The sequence below is a fragment of the Rhea americana genome, unplaced genomic scaffold (assembly GCF_003343005.1).
Source record: "Rhea americana isolate MKP2758 unplaced genomic scaffold, rheAme1 scaffold_85, whole genome shotgun sequence".
Classification (NCBI taxonomy): Eukaryota; Metazoa; Chordata; class Aves; order Rheiformes; family Rheidae; genus Rhea; species Rhea americana.
In genome coordinates this window covers 1694203-1717701 of record NW_028187034.1, presented here as the reverse complement: position 1 = coordinate 1717701, position 23499 = coordinate 1694203, and the positions used below count along the sequence as shown (strand labels likewise).

The 23499-nt window shown below is 48.9% G+C and overlaps 1 protein-coding gene across 1 annotated transcript in view; it reads right to left on the bottom strand.

Annotated features, from left to right (window-relative positions):
- Positions 1-3549: 3549 nt before the first annotated feature.
- Positions 3550-23499, bottom strand: part of CBX6 (chromobox 6) — a 21589-nt gene continuing 1639 nt past the window's right edge. The window contains exons 2-4 of the mRNA XM_085323435.1: positions 23428-23493; positions 23140-23206; positions 3550-12395 (exon numbers count right to left, since the gene is read on the bottom strand). Coding sequence (XP_085179561.1) covers positions 11430-12395; positions 23140-23206; positions 23428-23493 — 1099 coding nt within the window. The 3' untranslated portion in view covers positions 3550-11429. The remainder of the gene's footprint in view (positions 12396-23139; positions 23207-23427; positions 23494-23499) is intronic.

Genomic DNA, 23499 nt, shown 5'->3' with positions numbered 1-23499 from the left:
CTTCAGGGTGGCAGCGGCGTGGGGGGCCCGAGCCCGCGGACGGCGAGAAAACAAACCGTCGGGCCGGAGCGGGCCGGGCCGGGCTGCACAGGCGGCGGTACCGGAGCAGCACCGGCGCCGGGGAGCCTGGCGCGCCGCGCCGCGCTTATATGGGCCGGGCGGCGCGGCACGGACCGCCGCCGCCGCCCCCCGGCCCGGCTGCTTCGGGCAGGGCGGCCCGAGCCGTGTCCCTCATGGGGACCCCCCGGCCCGGGCATCCCCCCCCCTCAGCCCTGAACCGCAGGGGGCTCTCGGGGGGTTCGGGAGCCGGGGGGCTCCGCGGCGGCAGCCGGGCCAAAGGAGCCGGGGGCAGGTAGAGGGGCACAGGGCTCTCAAAACGATCCCCCGGTGCAGGGCGGCTGCGGCCCGGGACTCTGCGTGGCCAGGGATGGGGACCCGTGCGAGGGAGGGCAGCCAGGCTCAGGCTTTCTCTTAGCCTCGCTAAAAGGGAAGGCGCCTGCGGGCTGCACGCGGTGGGCTCCTGCTCAGGCGCAGGCGAGGTGGGCAGCTTAGAGGCGGATTTTACACCGGGAGATCTTTGCGCTGAAAGTCAGAGCCCTGCGCTCGTGTGTGCTCCACGAGCACCCGCCAGTGGCTGCCAAGCCAGCGGTCAGCGTGGCTCTGCCGGGCTTGCACGTGCTCCTTTCCTTCCCTGCATCACCTTTTCCGTGCAAACGAAACAGTCAACCTTTCAGCTCCTCGGAAGACGCCTTTTCYGGAGGGCTGCGAAGTGGTTGTCCTGCTCTTGCCCCCGTGAGGTGTGACTAGAGAGAGCAGCCGTGAGGTTCCTCTCCCCCCCCACCCTTCACACCCCCGCCGTCTGGGAGAGAAATAAATACGTACAATTACTCTTCCCCTCCCTTCCCCGCTGAGCCGCTCGTAAAGAAGGTGCTTCGCGGGCGTGCTTTCTCCTCGCTCCACGCGCGCCCGCGGCGAGGCAGCACATCGACACAAGCAACGCCATCCCCTCTGCCCTTCGCGGACGTGCCTCTATCCCAGCTGCACCCGGCAGTGCAGCGAAGAGGAGAGGTGGAGAGCGACCAGACCAAATCGATATCAAGCTCTGCTCGGTAATGGCAGGAAATCTTTTCTAGCTGGCAGGGAAGAGGAGGCATGTGTATTTAAAACAGCACCGGTGCTGGATGTGAAATACCATTAAAGCTTGCATCTCCTACCCCGGGTGCGTTTTAGCGGGTAGCAACAGAGTGAGAGCTGCAAAAGCCTCCTCAGCCCCCAAAGCGTGCGGATTCAGCTCCCCCCCCCCCAGCAGAGGAACGGAGGAGGAGGGGAGGGAGCCGGGCGGTGGGTGCTGCTTCCCGACACGTGAGGGCTGGTTGTCCCYAGCGGTGGATGAGCCCTCGCCATCCTGCCGGCTAGCTGGGACGGGGGTGAAAGGGGGGGGGGAGGAAACGTTCAGGGCGATGGATGGAGGAGAGGCAGAGGGGAGGACGTGTTGTGAGGAGGCTTAAGCAAGAGGGAGCTGGGGGAAGGAAAAGAGGATGTGGCTGTGATGGGAGACGCGAGCACAGCCCTGAATACAGAAAAAGCAAAGCAAAACTCCCCCCGGACGCAGCAGCAAGGCCGGTGACTGCCCCTGCCCAGTAAAGGCCGGTTGCACTGGCGCGAGAAGGCGCTCAGCGATTAAAGCATTTCCTTTCTTCTGCAGTCAGYGCCCAGGCGGTGCTTTCGGCTGGTAGCTGCTCCGAAGGGGCTGCCGCGGTACTCGCGCGCCTGGGGGCCRACAGCGTGGTGGGGTGAAGAAAGGGGACAGCCCCCCCTCCTTACCAGACACATGAAAGCAGGCGCRCTTTCCCTCGTGTTTGATGCATTTCGATACAAGAAAGTATCTATCTAGGCAAACGCAGCTGGCATTTACAAGGGCAGTTTTATCTGAGCAGCATGCCCACGACGCACCAGGCTCGCTTCGCTTGCTAACCCACGCGGCAGCCTGCGGCGCTCTCTCCGCTGCCTTCCTGGGAGCCAGAAATTTGCTCCCCCCTCCCTTCCTTTGCACAAACAGGTTAGAGCAATACTGCCAAAAATCCTGCTTCAAAGCCATTCCTGCACCCCCAAATTGGCAAGCTGGTGCATGGCCTTGGCGTGGCACAGGCCCCGCTTGCAGGCTTGCCTCCAGGGGAAGGGCAACACGCAGCCTCTGGGGCTAGGGATTTACCACCGGGGCAATTGCCCAGCATGGGGGCACACCTAGAGTCAACCTAACGAGGCAAAAGGCTTCACTGACACCTCTCTGCAACTGCCAGCCCCCCTATCCTACACAGGTGCCCCAGCTTCAGCTCCTGCTCAGACTAGGAGCCTTCAGTCCTTCTTCCTTTGGGATCTGCAGAATCCACACAGCAAGTATGTTCACCAACAGTCTGGTTGCTTTTATTTCCAGGTCTCAGGTCCCTGCGAGTGCAGCTTGGGTCACCTTACACAATTATAGCATCTGCCAGCATCAGTGCTGACACAACAGACCTCACTGGAGGTGTCTCTGGTCAAGTTTGGCATCTCTGCCTCTCCAGACAGCAGAGGTTGGAGGGAGAGGGTGTTTGATGGAGATGCATTTGCTTCTGAACAAATCCAGCAGCACAGGCAGGAAGAGGAGAGGAAAGGGTTGCTTTGGGCTGGCCCTGCTGGCATTTTGGCAGGCAGCAGGAGTGAAGGAGGAAGGCCTACCAGCACKATACAAATGCCGTGAAATCTTGGCTGTCCTCCACTTTGGTGGGCAACAGTCCCTGCTCCCCGTGGGCCAGAACCTGTCATTTCTGCCCTATGACTTTTTGAAGCTCAGACCCTGCTGAGATATCTCAAGCTAATGCTCTCAGTAGTCACTGACAAAGCAGTGACTCTCCTTCAGAAAGACCCCAGGAACTCATTTCAGTCTCTTCCCCTCAGAGTGAAACCCAACCATGACTGTGTAGAAAGGTGTCATTAGGGGGGCTTTGGTCAGAGACTGCTGTAAAGGTAGAAGTTTTGACTACACATATTATGTTTTACTGTATTTCTTAGGTTAGCATTTGTCATAACATGCATTCAGGCTTTTCCCAACTCCTGGCCTAAAACGTTTTTCAGCCAAACACTGTTGCTCTTAGACTCTCATGAAAAAAAAGATGAGGGAAAAGATCAGAGGTTCTTCAAAGCATGTTGAAGGAGGGAGTTCTGTTTTCCCTAAGCAGCAAGCTTTTGCATTCAACAGTTTGGGGTTTCTCAAATGTCCCTTTCCCCCCCAGTATTACAGAAGTCCTTTTTTTGGACTCTCAGYTGTCCTTTTTTTGGAGCTTCTCTGTAACCTCTGTGTCCAGTCAGCAGCACTTCATGCTCCGTGGCCAACCAGCTCAGGGCAGGCTGGCCTGCTCCTGTGGCTAGCAATGTCCATCCCAACAAGGCAGCACACAGCCCCTCTGCAGGGGAAAAATTCTGGTGTTCACAAGCCATTTCAATCCCAGCTACCAACTCTGTAGGTCATTTGCACTGACAGTAGGGCACAAATCACCCAAAGAAAACAACATGTTTTGGAATGTAACAATTTATTGGGGTTATTTTATTTTTTTTTTTAACTCCCCATTTCTGGCATTGATACAATATTCAAGAGCAGCAGAAAGAACAAAATGTACAAGAATACAAGAGTAATTAGCACAATCCCCACCCCCAAACCTGGAGCAAACCATTTTCTTATGGGAAGCACCAAAGGAAGGGGTGATCAAATCATCCCCCCCAGTGGCTATGCCTCCCACCCATCCACTCTAGACAGAGTTTAGCCAGCTGGGAACTGGATTAACAAAAACAAAAACAAAGAAAATGCAAACACTATATTTAAAATGAAAATTGCAAGACAAAAAATATATAGATATACAATTCATTCGTGCACAATTTTTAATTAAATGTTTTGTTTTTCAAAATAAAAAAATTACAAGATACATATTTAGGTTTACTTTAAATTAAAAAAAAAAAAAAAAGATCACCACCTTCACTCTGTGCCAAGTGAGGGGAAATAAAGAGACAGATGGGTTGCATCAGGACCACTACCACTCTAGGAGTTAGGTCTGACATCCTCTTAGATAAAGAACAAGGTCCTGATGCTGCCAAAACTCAAGCACAGTGTGAACCTGGAGCACTCAAGCATCACAGAGTTCAATAGGATAACTTGCCTGCTCCAAGTTAAATATTTGCAGAAATTTGCAGGACTTGATGCCTAAGCTTGGCACTGGGGAAGGTGAAAGGAAGAAACARATGAGGCAGGCCCTTGTCCTCCACCACCACTGGACAACTTTCTACCCCAAAACAAATGAAGGAAAGAAAATGAAACAAAAACACTACACTCCCCAAAATAGAGAATTCTCTATTCTTAAGGAGAAGATAAGGTTTAATAGCAGGGGTAAGTGAGCAGGAGAGGGGAAGGGCAGGTCAAGTTGTTTAGCTCCAGGAAACAAAAAACAAAACAAAAAAACAACAAAAAAACCAGCCCAACAACAAAAAAATCCAGCTTTTTTTCTAAGAACATCATGGCAAATTTTTGTTCTGCTTAAGAACTTGATCCAAGACTACCTCCTCCTATGCAGCAAGTATGCCTGGATGCAGCAGCAGACTTACTCCAAGGCAGACAAAGAACTGAGAACCCACCTGCTGCCTTGACCTGCAAGGAAGCCTGCAGCACCTCTGCAGAATTGGGCACAGTTGGTTGTTTGCTCTGGAGTTAGTAAAAGCCCTGCTACTCACATGAGGCCCCAAAGCCCCATGAAGTGCTTTGATGCAGCGAACAACGCTCCTGAAAGTTTATTGCAAGCTTTAAGTGCTTGGCTGAACAAGGAATGAAGTCAAGAACGTGCTCTAGCAATTTGCTGGAACAGGGCCCTGCAAAAGGAAATGCTTTTTCAACTACTTGTTCYCAGGCCCCTTCCCTCCCACCAGACATAATTTGAGTCATTTCTGAAGCTGGTATCACTCTGATTGCATCTAGCTGCTCTTCTGTCACCTTATTTCTTTCTCTCTTCTACTACATTACAGCCTCTGCTCTGTGCTTTCCAGCCTCTCCCCAACTCTGGCTCCCCTCAGCCCAGGAGTGCTGAGGGAATTCCCCAATAACTCCACCCCCAGCACTGTCTCTTCTGGGGCTCCCAGGTGGGCCCTTGGAAGGGAAGGGCGGAAAACGCAACACTCCAAGGAGGAGGTAAAACTCCCACCCTAAGGACAGCCTGGAAGCATTTCATTTCACACCACACAAGCCAGAAGGGTCAGAAGAACTGCCAGGGACAATCCACCACCACAGGAGGATCAGATTAACTACATCATCTTTCACTCCTGGAAGGAGAAATTTGGAAGAAGAACTCAAGGCTCCTGAACACCTCTATAAGAAAGGACACAGGGCACATTAGATCCACTATGCAGAATGCCTGGGAAGTTGCTAGTGCCAGGGCCATCGCCCCTGCACAGATAAGGGCACAAACCCCACTAGACATGTCAGTCTGACACAGGCCAGCATTAGAAAGGGACAGAAGGATGCAGGATGGGGGGGAGGTTTGGGGGTAAGGGTGGAGACAGATGCCAATACCTCCTCCCATCCACATCCCAAAAAAGAAGCCATACTCATTGCACTCTGGGGAGGAACATAAAAAAATAAGTCACTTATTTGCGCAAACCCAAAGCAACAATGAAATGAAGTCATTAAAGTTATCTACAGAAGGAACCACAGACAGGGAGAGGGGGACTTCTGAAGCAATGCTCAGCACTCCTCTAGGTCTCTGCAAACATCATTGGAGTCAACCTCCCAGCACTCTCAGTGGGATTGCCCCCTCCACCCACTGCCACTTTTATACTAGGAAGACAGAGGCACAGGGCAGTGAAACAGCTGGCAAAAAGGCCACAGCAAACCAAGAAAGAACAGAAGCCAGGAGGCACCTAATCCCCAGCCCCAAATCAATCCTCTACAACACTGCTTTCAGAACAGAGATCAGAACAGGCTACACATGGGGTGGTGGGTAAGGAGGAGGGAAAGAAGGGAGAGGGGGTTTCTTCTATATTTATATATTTATATATAAAAAGTAAATAAGATCCCAGCTCTTGCACGATTATTGGGCGATTGAAAAATGCAGCAAAAAGCAAGCAACATTGGAGTAAAAGGATGCACCAGGCAAGGAGGAAGAAGTCTTGTCAGAAGGTAGGGAAGGAGGCAAGGGACAAATAAGCACTTAGCCAGACACRTACTCCAGGTTTGCTACACCTCTCTGGGAAGAAAGATCTGCCCCCAAGCAGTCTCACTAACCTTACAGCCACTGAAGTGGGTAGAAGCGCGCGGGACTTGGGACACTATCCTTCAGCACGGCAACCCAGAGAAAGCTGTTCCTCCCTGCTGGGAGGTCCCCAAGAGGTGTGAGCTGCTGAAACCTCCTCTACAAAGAGGGGCTGTGAAAGGGAGTGAAATCCCTAGGAAGACTCAGCTCAGAGACAGCTCCTACCTGGTAAAGGGCTGGATTRGGTTTTTTGTTTCATAAATCTCCCTGGGAACTTCGGTAATGGGAGACATGGAGAAATGCTCCCTTTCCCTTCTGAAAACAGATTAAGCTAATGGCTCACTACAGCTGGGCCTGCTCGCTGCAGTCTATTTCTATGTTTTCCCACCCCGAAAAGAACTTGCATCTCATTAGCTTCACACATCTCTAGTCCTGCTTTGCGAGGAGAAGAGAACACAAGACAGGAGGCTGCCATTCCAAGTTGAAGGCTGAGGCAACCACTAGCAGAGCTCAGTGGGCAGAGAAAAAAAAGGTCCCAGAAAGACCTCAGGCTAYGGGAGGCATGGATACGCCCTTTACCTGCCATTTCACACCTAAGGGCACAAGAGAAGTCCAGACAAGTAAGACTATCCTAGCATCCCCTGCCTGCCACCTTTAGTTCAGACACAAACATCTGGTTGCTTCCCTCTTCCTTGCAGTCTCTCCCACGCACCAGATGAACACATGACAGAGACATCTTGGATGGGGAAGCCAATACACAAAAGCCGCCTCCTCACTTTGTAGAAATGTTAGGACACCTCTTCCTTCCCACCCCCCATAAAGCTGGGGCAGAAGAATGCAATCCTACTCAAGTGAAATCCCATCAGGACCCTTGTCCCTCCATTCCAGCTCCTCCAGCATTTGCTGGTCTCTGGCAGTCTCAAGGACAAGGTATGCCTCACTTGGCAGAAACTTATCAGCACACAAAGCAGCTCTCATCTTCTCCTGAAGATCTGGCCACTGCCAGAGGTGAGACATTGGACTCCAAACAGATGGGATTCAGTCCTTTGTCCTAATGAAAAATGCCACTCCCCAGAACTGACACTGGGAGAAGCTAAGAAACCCTAAGGAGGGGAGGCATATCTGTTTCTGAGGAGATAAGCCCATCATGTTTAATCCTGCTTGGATACAGGGGAAGGAAAACAGAAAAGACAGCAATTTGGCAAGAAAGGTACATGCCAACCCCAAGTCTTAGCAGCTTGCTGTGCATGCAAAGTCGACTGTTTCTATGTTGCTGGCCTGATTCTGGCAGAACAAGATCAACCATTTTTGAGGGCCACTTGGCCAGAAAATGATTTGAAGACTCCACCTTAGCTCACAGGAAAGGTATGGGAGGGGAGGGAAGGAAACTCACTCCAACACTTGGGAGGCAAGGACGGGAAGGGTTTGTAGACAGGGTTCCTCCAACATGCAACTTGCCTTTTCAGCTCAGATTGCTGCTTAGTCCCAGAATGCCTTTCTCTCCAGTTCAAGCAAGCCAAACACCATCCCAGACATACATGCTTCAATACTACAAAATACTCTTTTCTCTAAGGACCATCTAAGACCGCTACAGTTTGTGCAATCACTGCATTTATTATTCATTTTTAAACTCTCTCTCGCTTTCTCCCTGTAGAAATTTTTTTTTTTTTACTTTTCTTTTTTTATGCAAAACTAATCATTTCACTTTTTCCACTCCATCATAAAATCTCCTCTAAAAACACAACAACAAGAGAACAAACATGGCACAGACACAGAGAATATTTCCCTGTTTTTGTTTTTTTTCTAGGGGTTACGGGGAAAGGAAGGGGATACTTTCAAATAAACTCCTCCACCAACCCCATGCCTTCTTTAAAGGGCATGGATAGATCTTCCTTCCCATCTCCAGTAAAGAGCAGGAATAAAAATTTAGGGGGAGGAGCGTAAACCATGTGAATGCAAAGGTAGGTTAGTCAGCCCCAAGTGGCTTGTCCACTTGAGACTGTTGCTGCATTCAAGTTAACAGATCTCTTAACTCAAAACAGCACCGGATCTTGATTTCAGATCCAGAGGTTCAGGGTTGATTCCCGCCTGGTGACCCATCCAAGAAGAGATTTGTCACACAAGTGGCTGAGCTGTGTCTGCAATCCGGATCATACTCCTTTCTTCCTCCACAAAGAGGATCTGCTGCACGAGTTCCTTTGCCACAACAAATACCCTTATTGCCTCACCTCAGGAAGAAGGTCCTCACGGAGTATCCCTACAATGACCCACTGTTTTGCTCTTCACAGACAATCCCCTTACTTGTCACTCTGGAGAAAGGCAAAAACCCTTCATTAAACAATTCCTGCCCCCCGCCCCCAAAGAACACCATACAAGAGACACTGAGGAAAAGAATTCTGCCAAGCGAACACATCTTGGCCAAAATACATCAAGAGTTTCCTATTCAAGTTCCCTTTTATCTCCCACTTAAACTCTTAAATTTTTTTTTTTCAGAATCTCATCACCACAAAACAAAACACATCACCACATACACACCAAACAGTAACTTAACAATCAAGAAAAGTGACTGGCCAGTATGCATCCACTCCATAAAGAAGTTCCTCTTATCTTGCAGCCTCAGATTACAGTTATTTGTTTAGACAGGAAAAAAAAAGAAAAGAAAGAAAGAAAGAAGAATCTTCTTGCTATTTCCCTAAGATAGAGCTTTTCCCCATAGCTACAGCCTGCTCACCTTTGCGGCTGCAGTCATAAGGATAAGCTATGTTAAAATAAGGGATCCTTAGGTGGGTCAGGCACAGGAAAGATGCAAAAATAAAGACACAAATACAGGCAGGTATTAATACAGACACACACACAAGTCCAACAAGTTATAGGAAGCCTTAGCTTGGTGAATGAATTGGGGAAGTTTTTTTTTCTCCCCATCCCCAAATTCAGTTATAAATGCAACTGCTTCCCCATGAAGTCCACTAAGCTTTCTGAACAAGGGGTAGGGAGGGGAAAGGTATGCAAAGGGTGGGACTAACAGCACCTGGAATCYCCCCTCAGACTGTCTACACAAGCACTGAACCACAACTGGTTTGAATTCATCATGCTCTGCAATTTTGAACTCTACCCTCTGTGAGGCGATGTTTGTGGGAAGAGCAGCTAAGATTTTATTACACCAACTGATGAGTTGGAGGAGGGGAAAAGACAAGCTCTGGGCACAGAAGCTCTAATTAAGGTCAGAAGATGGTCTTCCTCTGCCATACCAACTGTACCACTTGCACAAATAAATATTACCTCTCTCCCACAAACTGCCTCATTTCTACCCTCAGACCATTACAACCACAAAATCACTACTTCACATGAGAACACTTCTCACAGCTGATAGCTTCCAGCTCCTAAGTGTCCTCATGCACAAGCACCAAAGGGGTGAATTCCACTTGTGTTTGCTTGTCCAGGACAAATTTTTACATAGATGAGCCCTGATGCAGGGAATTTTTTCCACCCTTTTCACCTCTGCAGCATGTATGTRAAAGTAACACCCCTCTGACCCATCCCAGGGGACAGAGCTGAGAAGGTGAGTCTCCCACAGACTGATACTTCAGCACCTCTTTTCCTTGCACCTACAGGTTCAGCCATGGGCAAGTAGGGCAAGAGAGAGCAAAGGAATGGTATTACACCACAAAGCTTAGGAGTGACAGAAATCGAGCAAGCCACAAAGGGCAGGTGAAATAAAGAACTTATTTGGGACATGAACAGCATGTCCAAGAAAGGGCAAGAAGGAACTGCAGGTAAAAAAAAAATGACAAGTTATGGTCTTGCTTCCTCCCACTTATAAGGGGTAAAGATTTCTGGACCAACTCACAGGAATTTGGGTGTGTGTGTGTGTGTGGGGAGAAATCAACACACATGCATATGATGTGAGAAAGTTATCTTATTAGCACCTTTGGTTGACAGTTGTAAGGGCCATTTCAGATCCTGAAAGGCAAAGGGAAGCCTTCTTCCAGGCTATTCACAAAAAAGGGGAGGAAAAAAAAAGATGAAAAAAACAAGAACAGAGGACCAGCATTAGCGTCCCTCCCTCCCTCCCTCTGAGGGAGTGGAGTAGGCAGGAAGCAGAAAGGTTCAGGGGAAGCTGACACACAATGCAGATCAGCCTCACCCAGCTGGGGGAGCATCGCACCATCAGCATATCTTCTCCCAAACTGAAGGATGGATGTGCAGCCAGCTCCCACTTCCATCACAGAAAGGCTGGGGAAGGGCATTTTATGCCCTCTCCTCCAGGCAAGTGCAAGTAATGAGAACATGAGGAGGAATATCTGGGCCAGAAGTAGAACTCCCCTTTTCCTCCCTTACGCCTGCAAGGCTGGGCAGGTTGGAAGATACAAAGAGGAGGGACCAGACCACATGAAAGTGCCTATACAACTGCCAAGGTAGCACCAATAGCCAAAAGGGAAGCCAGTGTGGGGCATACGTCGCATGGGGCAGGRCCCAACCACCCCAGCTTTGTCACAAGCACCTTCTAGGCATGACACATCACCTCCCCCTCTCCCTACTGCTCTGTGGGCCTCTGGATCAGCCACTGCCRTGACTGCAGCATATGAGTTGGCAGATCCAGGCCACAAGCCAAGAAGGGGGAAGACAGTAGGATCAGAGTCACGGCAGCAGGAAAAACAAGAGGAACRGAAGAGACTGCATGCACATTGTTGGAGAAGGCTTAGGGGGAGTGGGTGAGGGCTCCAATCCTCTTACAACCCCCTCTCAAGGGTCTGGAGCTCCTCTTCATTTTTAGAGAAAGATGGAAGGGGAAGGAGGGGAAGAGCACCTTCCCCACCACCCCCACACATACACACATTCACTGACCCCTCATCCTCAAAGGCTCCATGGCCAGTTGGACAACACCACATTCAAGGACAAACAACCACTCCCCAGCCCCACCACAACCTCCCCACTCTCCCCCAGCAGCAGTGGCACCCAGGAACATTGGATGCCCCTGTCCTCTCCACTGCAATGCCACAGCCTCCGAGCAAGAGGGAGTGGGCAGGAAGAAAGGAGGAAGAAGGGTGGTGGTGAGGGCAGAGGGACAGCAAAGGGGAGAAGGAGAGAACTAAGGACAGCCATTCACACCACAACCACAGGTAGAGCTCCCCCCACACTCCCAGAGTAGGGGGACCTGGCTGCTCACTTGCTGCCTCCTCCGCCACCTGCCGCCACTTTCTCAAAATCCTCCGCGTTGCAGAACTCTTTGATGGTGACTGTGAGGAGGTTGCTGGTGACATCTGTGACCACCACATTAGAGCAGGGTGACATCTCGGGACGCCAATCGCTGGTCTCCTGCTCTGGGTCAGAAGGAAGGGACAAGGAGGGCGTCTGCCCCCCACCACACCCTCCTTGAGGGGAGCGCTTGCTGGTGGCAGCTGATTCAGGCGGGATTGAGAGGTCGAGGACCTCTGACTCACGCCAGTCAGGGATGGCTGGGCTGAGGGTCTCGGGAAGCAGCTTCGGAGGGGAATCATCTGGGTCAGATGAGGAGTGGGGGGCAGGTGAGGGGCAGCCAGAGGAGCTGGAGCTGGGGGCATCGTAAGGGGTGGAGCCCATAATGAGCCCACAGGAGGCTGCTTGGGAACCTTCAGCCTCCCCTTTGCCCTCCAGAGAGGGGGCAGGTGCAGCAGATGGTTTATTGTAGAGTGAAAAGGCGCCAAACTTCATGTGGCGGATCTGGGTACGGAGGACACTCTCACTGAACTTTTTGCTCTTGCCGATGACACGGTTTCGGGAAGGGATCTTGGGCCGAGCCAGGCCTCCAGCCCCGTTGGCAGGCTTCCCACTTTTGTCAATGACTTTGAGGTTGAGGATGATGCGGCTGCGCTTGGGCTCACGGGGCTTCACCTTGCGGTTGATAATGCGGACGGTCTCAGAGAAGGGTGAGACAGGGGGACGGATGCCAGCMCCTCCACCCACACTCCCACCATTCTGGGGGTCTGGACGGGGCAGAGGGCGCCGGGACATGCGGTGGCATCGCCGGATATCTTTCTTGAGCCGGTGCACTGCAGCRCTGGAGTGAAGCTTAGGAGATGAGGTGCTGGAGCCAGGCTTGACAGAAAAGTGTACATCCCCAATGTGGAGGGCCTCCGCTTGGGCCCGAGCCTGCGGTGGTGGGGAGAGAAAAGAAAACAGGGTCAGAGAGGCAGTCTAGATGCAGCCATGTCTCAAAAACAGGCCTTCCTCACCTGGGGACAGACCCTTTCTGACAATGCCATGCCACAGGATCTCATTKATACCCACACCGATGATAACTGCCTCCCCTGCCCCTCCAACCTTGTGCTTAACCTACCAGTGAGAGGGGAYAGACAGCCTCCCCTCTGTGCTGGCTCCACAGAAGGGATGAGACAAATTCATAACCCCTCAGCTACAAAGCTTCGTCTCAGACTGCAAAAAGCCATGTTTTCAGCACCAAGGACTCCCAGTGCAGTCTGCAGCCTGCCAGCGAAGCAGGTGGTCACCACAAGAGACACCACTGCACGGTGACAAACATGCTGAGGATTTTAGAGATGGGGGGCAAAAAGCAGGTATTGGCTGACGACCTATGGACTATCAATTGCTGTGGCAAAGGCCCTATGCAACCAACAGGCACTGTCCACATCCTTTGGGGGCAGCTAATTACTCCCACGGCAAATGTCCCTGACAACACATGCTTCTCCCAGGAAGAAGCAGACACAGTCTCTAGCTATGTTTCAGAGGCACAATTAATGGTTTCTAGCACCCTTCTCCTTCAGACAGTAGATAGAGCTTCCCACTGTCAGCCACACAACTAAACACCCTACTAGGTATTTGGGCTGTTGGTGGGGCCCTGCATCAACAATATGGCTTCCGTTGAGAACCCAAACCTAGAGGACTAGACCCAAGTGAGAGAACTGCATTTGATCATCTAGGAGATGATTAAAAGACAAAGGATAGGGGAAGAGTAATGCATACTCTCCCCCTCCCATAAGCAGACTCTTCTGCTCTAGGAAGCATGTTAGAAAGRGGTCAGGAGAGAGATGGAAGTGGTGAAGATGGCCTGATGAACTTAAGTATCAAATCCAAAGGTCAGAAGAAGAGAGAAAGAGAGGTTATTTCAGCAGATCAGTTCCACCAGAGCCATTTTAGTTAAACACAAGAAACAGAGCCTACAAATCACAATCCCAACTCCGCCTTAGGAGCCAGGTCCAGTATTCAAAGCCAGAAACTAGACCAGCTAGAACTCAAATCAAAATTAACTGTCTCCAGAGAAGAGACTGTCTTGTCCTTTTGAAGGCTGCACTTGTTTAAGAGGTACTAATGCAACAAAATAGGAATAAACCAGGAACAGGAGCCTACAAGGAAGGGTGTCCTGCTGGACCTTGTCCTAATCAACAGAAAACGACTGACTGGAGATGTGAAGGCTGGGGGCAGCCTTGGCTGCAGTGACCATGAGATGGTGGAGTTCCGGATCCTGCAGAAAAGAACTATGGCAACAAGCAGGATTGCAATCCTGGACTTCAGGAGAGCAGACTTYGGGCTCTTCAGAGACCTAATTGGTGGAGTCTCATGGGTTGAGGCCTTAGAGGAAAGGGGGGGGGCAGGAGAGCTGGCTAGTATTCAAGCATCACTTCCTCCAAGCTCAAGAGTGGTGCATCCCTATGAGTAAGAAGTGCAGCAAAGGGGGCAGGAGACCTGTGTGGATGAGCAAGGAGCTCTTGGCCAAATTCAGACAGAAGAAGAAAGTACACAGAATGTGGGAGAGAGGACGGGCTACAGGCTRCTTRGGAGAATTATAAGAATGCAGTCAGAGTATGTAGAAATGTAGCAAGGAAGGCTAAGGCCCAATTGGAATTGAGTCTGGCAAGGGATGTTAAGGACAACAGGAAGGGCTTCTTCAAATACATCAGCAGCAAGAGGAGGACTAGGGAAAAGGCGGGCCCTCTACTGAAGAGGGCAGGGGCCCTRGTGACAAGGGATACAGAGAAGGCAGAATTACTGAATGCCTTCTTTGCTTCACTCTTCACTGCTAAGGGCAGCCCTCAAGAATGCCAGAATCTGGAGGCAAGGGAGAAAGTCTGGAGAAGGAAAGACTTTCCTTTGGTTGAACAGGATAGGATTAGAGACCTTTCGGGCAGGCTAGACATCCACAAATCCATGGGCCCAGATGGGATGCACCCACAGGTACTGAGGGAGCTGGCGGATGTTGTTGCCAGGCTACTCTCCATCATCTTGGAAAGGTCCTGGAGAACTGGAGAGGTGCCTGAGGACTGGAAGAAAGCCAGTGTCACTCCAGTCTTCAGAAAGGGCAAGAAGAAGGACCCAGGCAACTATAGACCAGTCAGCCTCACCTCCATCCATGGTAAGGTGATGGAACAGCTCATTCTGGATGTCATCTCCAGACATATGGAGGAAAAGAAGGTCATCARGAATAGTCAGCATGGATTCACCAAGGGGAAATCCTGCTTAACCAATCTGATAGCCTTCCATGATGGAAKGACTGGCTGGGTAGATGAGGGGAGAACAGTGGACGTTGTGTACCTTGACTTCAGCAAGGCTTCTGACACTGTCTCCCATAACATCCTCTTAGAGAAGCTCAGAAGTGTGGGTTAGAAAAAGTGGACAGTGAGGTGGATTGAGAACTGGCTGAAAGGCAGAGCTCAGAGGGTTGTCATCAGTGGCACAGAGTCTAGCTGGAGGCCTGTGGCTAGTGGCATCCTCCAGGGCTCAGAGCTGGGTCTCATCCTGTTCAACTTCCTCATCAATGACCTGGATGAGGGGACAGAGTGCCTCCTCAGCAAGTTTGCCGATGATACCAAGCTGGGAGGAGTGGCTGATACACCTGAGGGCTGTGCTGCCMTTCAGAGAGACCTGGACAGGCTGGAGAGGTGGGCAGAGAGGAACATCCTGAGGTTCAACAAGGGCAAGTGCAGGGTCCTGCACTTAGGGAGGAATAACCCGAGGCACCAGTACCAGCTGGGGCCTGACCTTCTGGAGAGCAGCTCTACAGAGAAGGACCTAGGAGTGCTGGTGGACAACAAGTTGAGTATGAGCCAGCAAAGTGCCCTTATGGCCAGGAAGGCCAACGGTATCCTGGGGTGCATTGGGAAGACTGTTGCCAGCAGGTCGAGGGAGGTGATCCTGCCCCTCTGCTCAGCCCTGGTGAGACCTCATCTCGAGTACTGTGTCCAGTTCTGGGCTCCCCAGTGCGAGAGASACATGGAGCTACTGGAGAGAGTCCAGCGTAGGGCTACAAAGATGATCAGAGGGTTGGAGCAACTGCTCTGTGAGGAATGGCTGCGAGAGCTGGGCCTGTGTAGCCTGGAGAAGAGAAGACTGAGGGGGATCTTATCAATGACTGTAAGTACCTGAAGGGAGGATGTCAAGGAACAAACTCTTTTCAGTTGTCCCACGTGACAGGACAAGAGGCAAAGGGAAAAAAAAATCCAAAAAACACCACATACACACAAAGAAAACTAGCTTAACTGCACTGTGTCTGCTCTCCCTGAGGGCCAGGGACAAGAAAGTTTAAGCTCTGCCACTTTGAGATAATGCCAGAGCCTGCCCTGGTCACACACCAGGCAGACAGGAACATTTGCTGGTAGCAGAAAGAGCAGCCTCATTGGTAAGCTAAGCAAGTACAGCCTGAAGACCCTGTGGGCATGGAAACTCAGAACACACTCTTACACCTTCTTATTCAAGGCAGAGCTACTCTTGCTTTGAGCTCAGTCTCCCAACCTGCACCCTGCTCCTTGCCCCCAAACTTCTTATCTTATTCCCTCACCCCTAAAGGCAGTCACTGACAAAAGTAACCCACACCTTGATTCCAGAGGGTCAGCCTCTCTCCAGTTACCCACCTAGCGAGCTGCTTTCCCCATCTTGTGGGCACGAGAAGAACTGCAGCACCGAAAGACAGCTGCTTTTCCTACCCAACTTTTCTATCCCGTTGCCCCCTAGAACACGCCAAGATCAGGATGGCTTCTTGCCAACTAAAAGCTTTAGCACTCCAACACCATCTCCTTTGTCCCCCTGCAGGCCGTGCCTCCTACCAAGGAAACGGCTGGGGAAGAATGTTCTTGTAAAGCCCGTGATCTTACAGATTCAGGCGAGGGGCCCAGGGTAGCTCTGCACAATAAGCTCAGAGCCCTGGGCCCACATCCCTGGAGAGCTCCATTGCCACCCAGTGGGCTTATTATCCCACTAAGATCCCAATGAGAACTGCAGAAGACCCAGAATAAGTAAARAATGGAGACACGGAAGACATTTTGTTCCTCCCTGGCTAATGCTGGATCATTCACTGCAGCATTTTTTATGTCCTGGCTTTAAAAGGGCTGCAAAAATGAGGCCTCCTTCCCCTGCTTTATGAGAAAGTGCAAACTGATGGCTCACCTGCACCAGGTATCTTCAGTTTTATATTAGATGACTGACAAATACTTCAGGACAAGTGACATGACTGCAAAGACAGCACAGACAATGCCTGAACCTTAGCTCTGGTGTGTGTATAGCTTCTTAATGTGGCTAGAAGTAAAAATTCCCAGCACAGATGGACCCCAAAATGTATAGGAAACATCTCGGTATTCAGCTAGCTTTTCTGCTCAGCTTCACACATTATTCCATGTCCCAAGTCAGCTCAGAAAATGAAAAGTTAGATAGTGTTCCTGTCCTGGGACCCTACAGACCAGAACGTAGTGGCAGTACCATGAGAACTCCCTTCATCGCACACAAAGTCTCCCCCTACACACACACCCCAAAGCACTGTGATTTACAGACACCCCCACAAGCCACAACCTGAGAGGAAGGTAGACCCCTGCAGACTGTCACAGGCACAGACTGATGCAGATTTAGGGCTGTACTTGCTTCTCCTTTTCATGGGTCCCTCTAAAGACACGAGGACAAAAACCTACAGAGATGGTCATGTTTGCTTTCTGGTGTTACCATACCAAGACAGTCTGGGTTAAGGACTTTATTCCTCCTTTTTCCCCTTGCCCATCATAGCCAGCCCTTTAAGCATAGCTGCTCTCATGCTCTGGGCTTCTCTCCAATTTACCATTGTTCAGTGGAGAATAAAGTGCAACACAATGCCCCATTTCCAAAACACAGTACAGTGAAGCCAGGCAAAGAGTACAGAGACAGATGGATTAGCAGAAATCCTTGATCCACACCTTGGGTAGACACACACAGACATCCTTCAGGATTCTCCTGCTGCCAAGACCGCATGTCTTCTAGATTAATTTACTGTCCTGTATCACACCTCAGACTGATGAATTCTGCTAMATGTCACTTTCAAGGCCTCCTCTGTGCCTCACTGCTCAGTCAAGACATCTAATTGCTACTGGCCTGCAATGTTACCTTCTATCACCCACTGGGGAAAGAAGCAGGCCTTCCCCCAGCAACACCTCTCAAGCTTGAYGGAAGCAATCACAAACATCCACAGCTCCCTTATACACTGCAAACTCCTCAGTGAAGTATCCCATCAGCTACACTAAGCACAAAACAGTAATGCTGGCACAGTCACTGCATGGCCACTTTCATACCCCTGCTGATCGTACTTTCTGTCTTTGCACATTAATCTATCATCTCATGTCTTGTTTTTACCAGAAGACCTGTCTTTGTTTTGTGCTTACATACCAGCTAGCACAGAGCCCTGGCCCATGACTACTACCTTTAAAGTGTGCCAAAAATACTAGGTATCCTTTATTTGCTACATGTCTGCACTTTCAGTTACTTCTGGGGCACTTTTTCCAGCCTGGACCTATTTCTAACTCATGTTTCAGCTCTCTGCCTTTACTAAAAATTCCAGCTTCAGTAGTTTCCATGCAGAATATACGCACCATTGATCTCCTCTGCCAGACTATTAAGAGATAAGCTAAGTTGAGACCTAACAGTCCTCCCCAGGTGCATCACTGCTATTCCCAGTGACCAGGTTCAATGTGAGCTCCAAAGAACAGTATGCAAATATTCAGCTTACCTTGAGCTTGTTTTTCCAGGTAAGGTTTCAAGAAAAATAGTATCAGATGCTTTATCTAAGACCAGCCCCCACATTCCTCTCACTTGCAAAGGTCTGTAGTTCTACCAGACATGGGATCAGGTTTAGTCGGGCATCAACTATACAAATTCAACTCTACTCTGCAGAGGACAGCGTATTTTCTGGGCTCGCTCATTTCCATTTCTTGCTTCTAAGTGCCTCCTGTTCGCAGAAGGCTCACCATTTAGTTTTACCTGCTGGAAATGCACTTCTCCCTGCTATAGATCCATTCCTCTATCACACTCGCATAATGTTTGAGCACAAAGTCTTAAAAACAAAGCCGTTTTGTCCTTTCAGCTATGCCAACACAATTTATGCTACCTAGCAAGAACTCTTCCAAAAGGAAACTTATTCTTTGCATTTTTTTTTTTTTTTTTTTTTTTTTTACCTGCAGGATTTGCTCAGTACTGAAAAGTTACTCAGCACATATAGAGAATAACTCACTTCCTACTTACAGCTCAGCCTACATCAGGATGCAGTTTCTAGAGACTTGCTGCAGTGCTCTGTCATGACAGCAAAGCAATTGCTAGGATTGCTTCCCTTCCTTCCCTCCCTTTTGGGACCTCTGTCACCTTTATTTAGCTCATACAGCTCTCTCACTGCCCCAGGAATCATCATCTCCATTGTTCCCTACTATTTCTAAATAAATGTCCCTTGAAGCCCAGCAAGCATATTTGTTCTTTCCCTTAACACACTGAGGTGCATGAGTACATACACTAAAGTCACACTTACACATGCTCTGTAAAGCCTCACTCACTCATTTATGTCAAAGTGAAAAAAAAAAAAAAAAAAAAAAAAAAAAAAAAAAAAATCTTGTAAGGCAACAGATTCCTAGTTAATTATTTCAAAGTCAAGTAATTTTCAGTAGTGCTGCTGCAATATAGTAGCACTACTCTCATGCATTACTGGTTCTGCTTTGTCTTTTATATTTCACCAGCATTCCCACAGTCCCTGCTCCAAACAGTATCTGTAAGAGCTCTTCATTCCCCTTTYTGGCTGCCATTCCATCTTTTTATTGCCCTTTCTTCTGCAGCCTTCCAAGTGACAAGACAACTGCAAGCTAGTTTGTGGCCCAGTTCTACCAAGCAACACTGCCATAAACTACATAAACTAAAGTCTCCTCACTGGACAGTGAACAAAATGCTACAAAGAGGAACAGTGGTTTCAAACTGCTCAGGGATAATTTACAAACAGGGAGGAGATCAGAAGAAACTCAGGTTCAAGGAAGGGAGAAGTGACCATGCTATTCTGTCCCTTCTTCCACTCTGCTGAATTAGACAGTGAGGGAAGCAAATGGGAAAACTCATTCTGCAGCTGGGCCCCTCCTCCTTACTCTGCTCTCAGTAACCTCTTCCTCCCCCTTAGCCCTTTCTAGTATTTTCACCTTAGTATTTGCAGCTACCCAGAACAGAAATATTCGCTAGCCACCCACTAAGCTTAGAGACCAGGATAAGTCTCTTARTAGTACTTGCCAGACTTTAGACTGGTGAGTTTTACATTCCTCACAGCCTAGCACTGAGAGGAAAAGTAAAACAAAATAAAAAACACCCCAAAAAAACCCMAAAAACCCAAACAAAACAAAAAAGCAAACTAAGCAGAGGAAGGGAGAGTGGTTACTGCAGCATTTATGGGGGTTAACGTCGTTAACGTCTCTTTCTAAGCTTCCATTCTGTCCTCAAGCTGAAGCGCTCATCCTCAAGGAAGAATTCTGCCACAGGTACCTAAGTAGTACGGCAAGAGCCTTACATGTAGTGCTACCTGTTTCAAACCAAGGACTCTGCTTCTCACACAAAGAGCTTACAGCATATCATCAGCTTCCCAAAAATTACAACTGCCTCCAAGTTTGATCTCAGCTGTGGGAAAGTTTGCCCCTAGACACACAGAATAAAGACTCATTTCCTTCCCCAAACTTTGGGATTGAAGTTTGAAGGGGTCACTTTCAAGGCCAGTCCTCTTGGTAGCGATATTACAAAGCCTGGACTGTGATTTCCCTTTGAGTCTGATCGAAAGGGCAAGTGTTAGACAGCTCACACCAGTCGGAGCCTGGCTTACAAAGGCAGCAGGTGGCCAAAGATGCAGCTTTTCAGAACTTTTCCAAAGGCGTGGGCAACTAACCTGCTGGAATGCTTTCTGTAAATCCCCCTGGGTGCCTATCTGCAGCTTTTCAGAACTAATCCCTTGAAAAAAAATCCAGCCCCAACTGCAAACTAGAACACCCGCAAAAGACGGTGGCTCAGACAGCACCACAGCACTTACTCAGATGCCTTACTAGAGACTCAGTTTAAATATATGAAAAATCCTGGTAAGCCACTGATTCAAGGGCAGGCTAGTCCACCAAAGCAGTCCTAGGCCAGACCCCTATTTAAACATCATTCCATCCAGGCCTAATCTGTTTAGTTGGTAGATCAAAAGGAATATTGTTCTAACTGCCAACTCTGAAGACTCCCTCTGGGATGTTAGAGTCAAATTTCTCCCCCTGCCTCTGAAATTCTCATTGGCAAACGATTCTGCAGCTGAGGGAACTGAAAACACTGTTAATGATGTGTGAGGCAGAACAGAATCCCACTACTCCTGTAGCAGCACTCACTCTGCAGGATTAACAAGGTCAAAGTCCCATCTTCACCAAGTCAGAAGAAGTGACTGAATCAGATATATGGACCAAGCAGAACTGACTAGCATGTTGGTCTTAGCTGGTTTTCTAGCAGCAGTAACACTGCTAGCTGTTTGTCTGAACAGAGCTTGAACATGTTCAGATAGGGCTAACTGAGATAGAGTTACTTCTTGCTGCCTGGCCTGGGGGGGTTATTTTTAGGGTAGGATCAGAATTCACAGAAAACAAGACAAAACTCCAAATAGTTTCACCAGTCTGTTTCCCAGAGCCACAAATCAAGTGGCAGTGCCAGTGTTCTGCCCTGCTCAGTGTTTCCCATAAAGAAGCATCAGTCTTCATGAGATCATGTCTTGCTCCCTATCTGAATCCATCCTCTCCAAAGTCTCAAGTCAGTTATACAAACCCATTAAGTTTTTCAGTAATTTTTGAGAAACTGGGAGAAAGATGATGTGCTACAGAAACACTTCAGGGATGCAATTCAAAAGATGTTATTGAATAATACAGGTTCCAAATTTCAGGGGTTTTAAAGAGCGAGGAGAGAAGAAGAAAACTGAGTGTGAAGGTTTTTTTTTTTCGGGGGGGAGGGGGAAGGGGGTAGGGGAGACGAAAAATTAGCAATGGATTTTAGAGACTCCTGTTACACATGCAGAGTCAAAAAAGACAAAACTGATTACACACAGTAATGCTAAAACTACAGCATAAACACAGAAGAAACGCTTGTCTGCCACTATGAAGAGTGTCAGGTGTTACAAGCGACACTATTTTTTTTTTAATTCAAGCAGAGAACTATTTTAAGCTGGTGATTTCCCTTTAAGTTTTCTCTGCACTTTTTGAAATCTAAACAAAAGGCTTTCGTTTAATGCACGACCGCCAGAAAAACCAACTAGTCCAATTTAACTGAATAAAGAGTAAGAAGTAGCACACACCACTTATGTTTAAGGCTTTCAGTCTGTAGAGACAGAAAAACGTTAGCAACAAAACAGGCTGTGTGGGAAAAGGCAGACAGTTCCATCAACAGGACTTTCACAGCATCACCATAGTTCCCTGGGTTTTACTTAGGGCATCTGAATACCCTTATTCCTGCATTTCTCCTATGTACTTTCTTAAGTCCTCTCAAAGCAGGGGACAGATGACACCCTACCCCTCACTGCTCTTCTCCAATGCTCATATAGTTAAAACGCTACACTAACTTGAGTAAAGCTCCAACATCTGTCATGAAGACAAGAGTATTAACCTTTTTTACTGATGGGGAAACAGATACAATCACTTAAGCCACAGAATAACTAAGAGACACCTTACTAGAGGAGTAGTACCTGGTTGTTCCAGGGCTTTTTACTGGATCAAACCAGGGAAGCTGATTACTCCCTTAACTGTCTTAACCGCAAGGGTGTGTTGTGTTTCTCCATTTTTTTAAGGTCTGATATTGGGATAGTTGGGAGGAGCAAGAAGGGGAGAAGGGAGCAAAGGAGGTTTGTCTGTGGAACAGTAATCCACATAACTCATATGAGTTGTCATGCAACTACCACATTTCCTAGTTAAAAAAAAAATCAGAGTCAGGGAAAGGTGTGCTAGGGACTATCCTCATTATTCATCTTCCCCACAAGAATACAGAGATGCTATAAAGATACCTTCTTGTAAAGGTATTATCTTGTAAAGGGTCTAACAGAGAAGATTTGGAAACTTCAGCTGCTTTCCTAAAGAGAAATGAAACGCTCCTCCTTCCTTCCCCCCCCCCCCAAAAAAAAAAAAAGGCGAAACAAGCTTGCAGTTTTCAGATCAAAACACAAACCCTCCATAAAACACCCATACAGCATCTACACGCTGAAAGATGGTAAGAACAGTACAAATGGCAGTTAGGACTCTAGCCACAGCTGCCCAATTACTCAGTGTGCTGCTAAGTTACAGGACACAGACTGAATAGAATATTCTGCTGTAGGAAGAGGGAGTGGGGCAGGCTCGCTCTCTACTGCGACAGCAGAAGGCCGTAAAGAGGGAGAGAATATTGGAAAAAAGAATGCAGCCTCACCACGCACATCCGCATGTACTGACTGTCCTGCTGGGGCACCCGTCACACRCACACCTCATGCGCTTACTTCTGCATCCCTGCCCCCCACCCGCTTTCCTGTCCAGTCGTCCCCATATTCCCAGAGCAAGGCACACACAAATCACTTGAAAGTTCAATTCTTCCAAGGGCACAAGTCAGTGAGTTTTTCTGAGACATTTAGGCAGGCCTAAGTTATTTAAATAAGAGTTACCTTCAAAAGAAAAGTTTTAGGCTTAGGTCCTCTCTTCTTGGGCCCATACAGCTCACGTTCTCGTTCCCTTTAGGGAGTCAAATTTGTTCAGAAGTTAAAACTTTTCCCAAAGGAAAAAAAAAGCCAAGCACACAAGTTCTTTTTAAAGGAAAAGAGGGAAGGGAGGGGGAAGCGTATATGTCTTTTCCCGCTCAACCACCCAGAAGCCAACCAAACCTGCTTCCCCTCGCTCCCCACCGCGCCCGCTCCCCCCGGGAGGGGGAGAGGGGGGGGGAAACGGCCACTCACTTCTGCTCGAAGGCCGCGATGAGCCGCGAGTCGAGGATGTTCTCTTCGGGCTCCCAGGTGCTGTACCTGCCG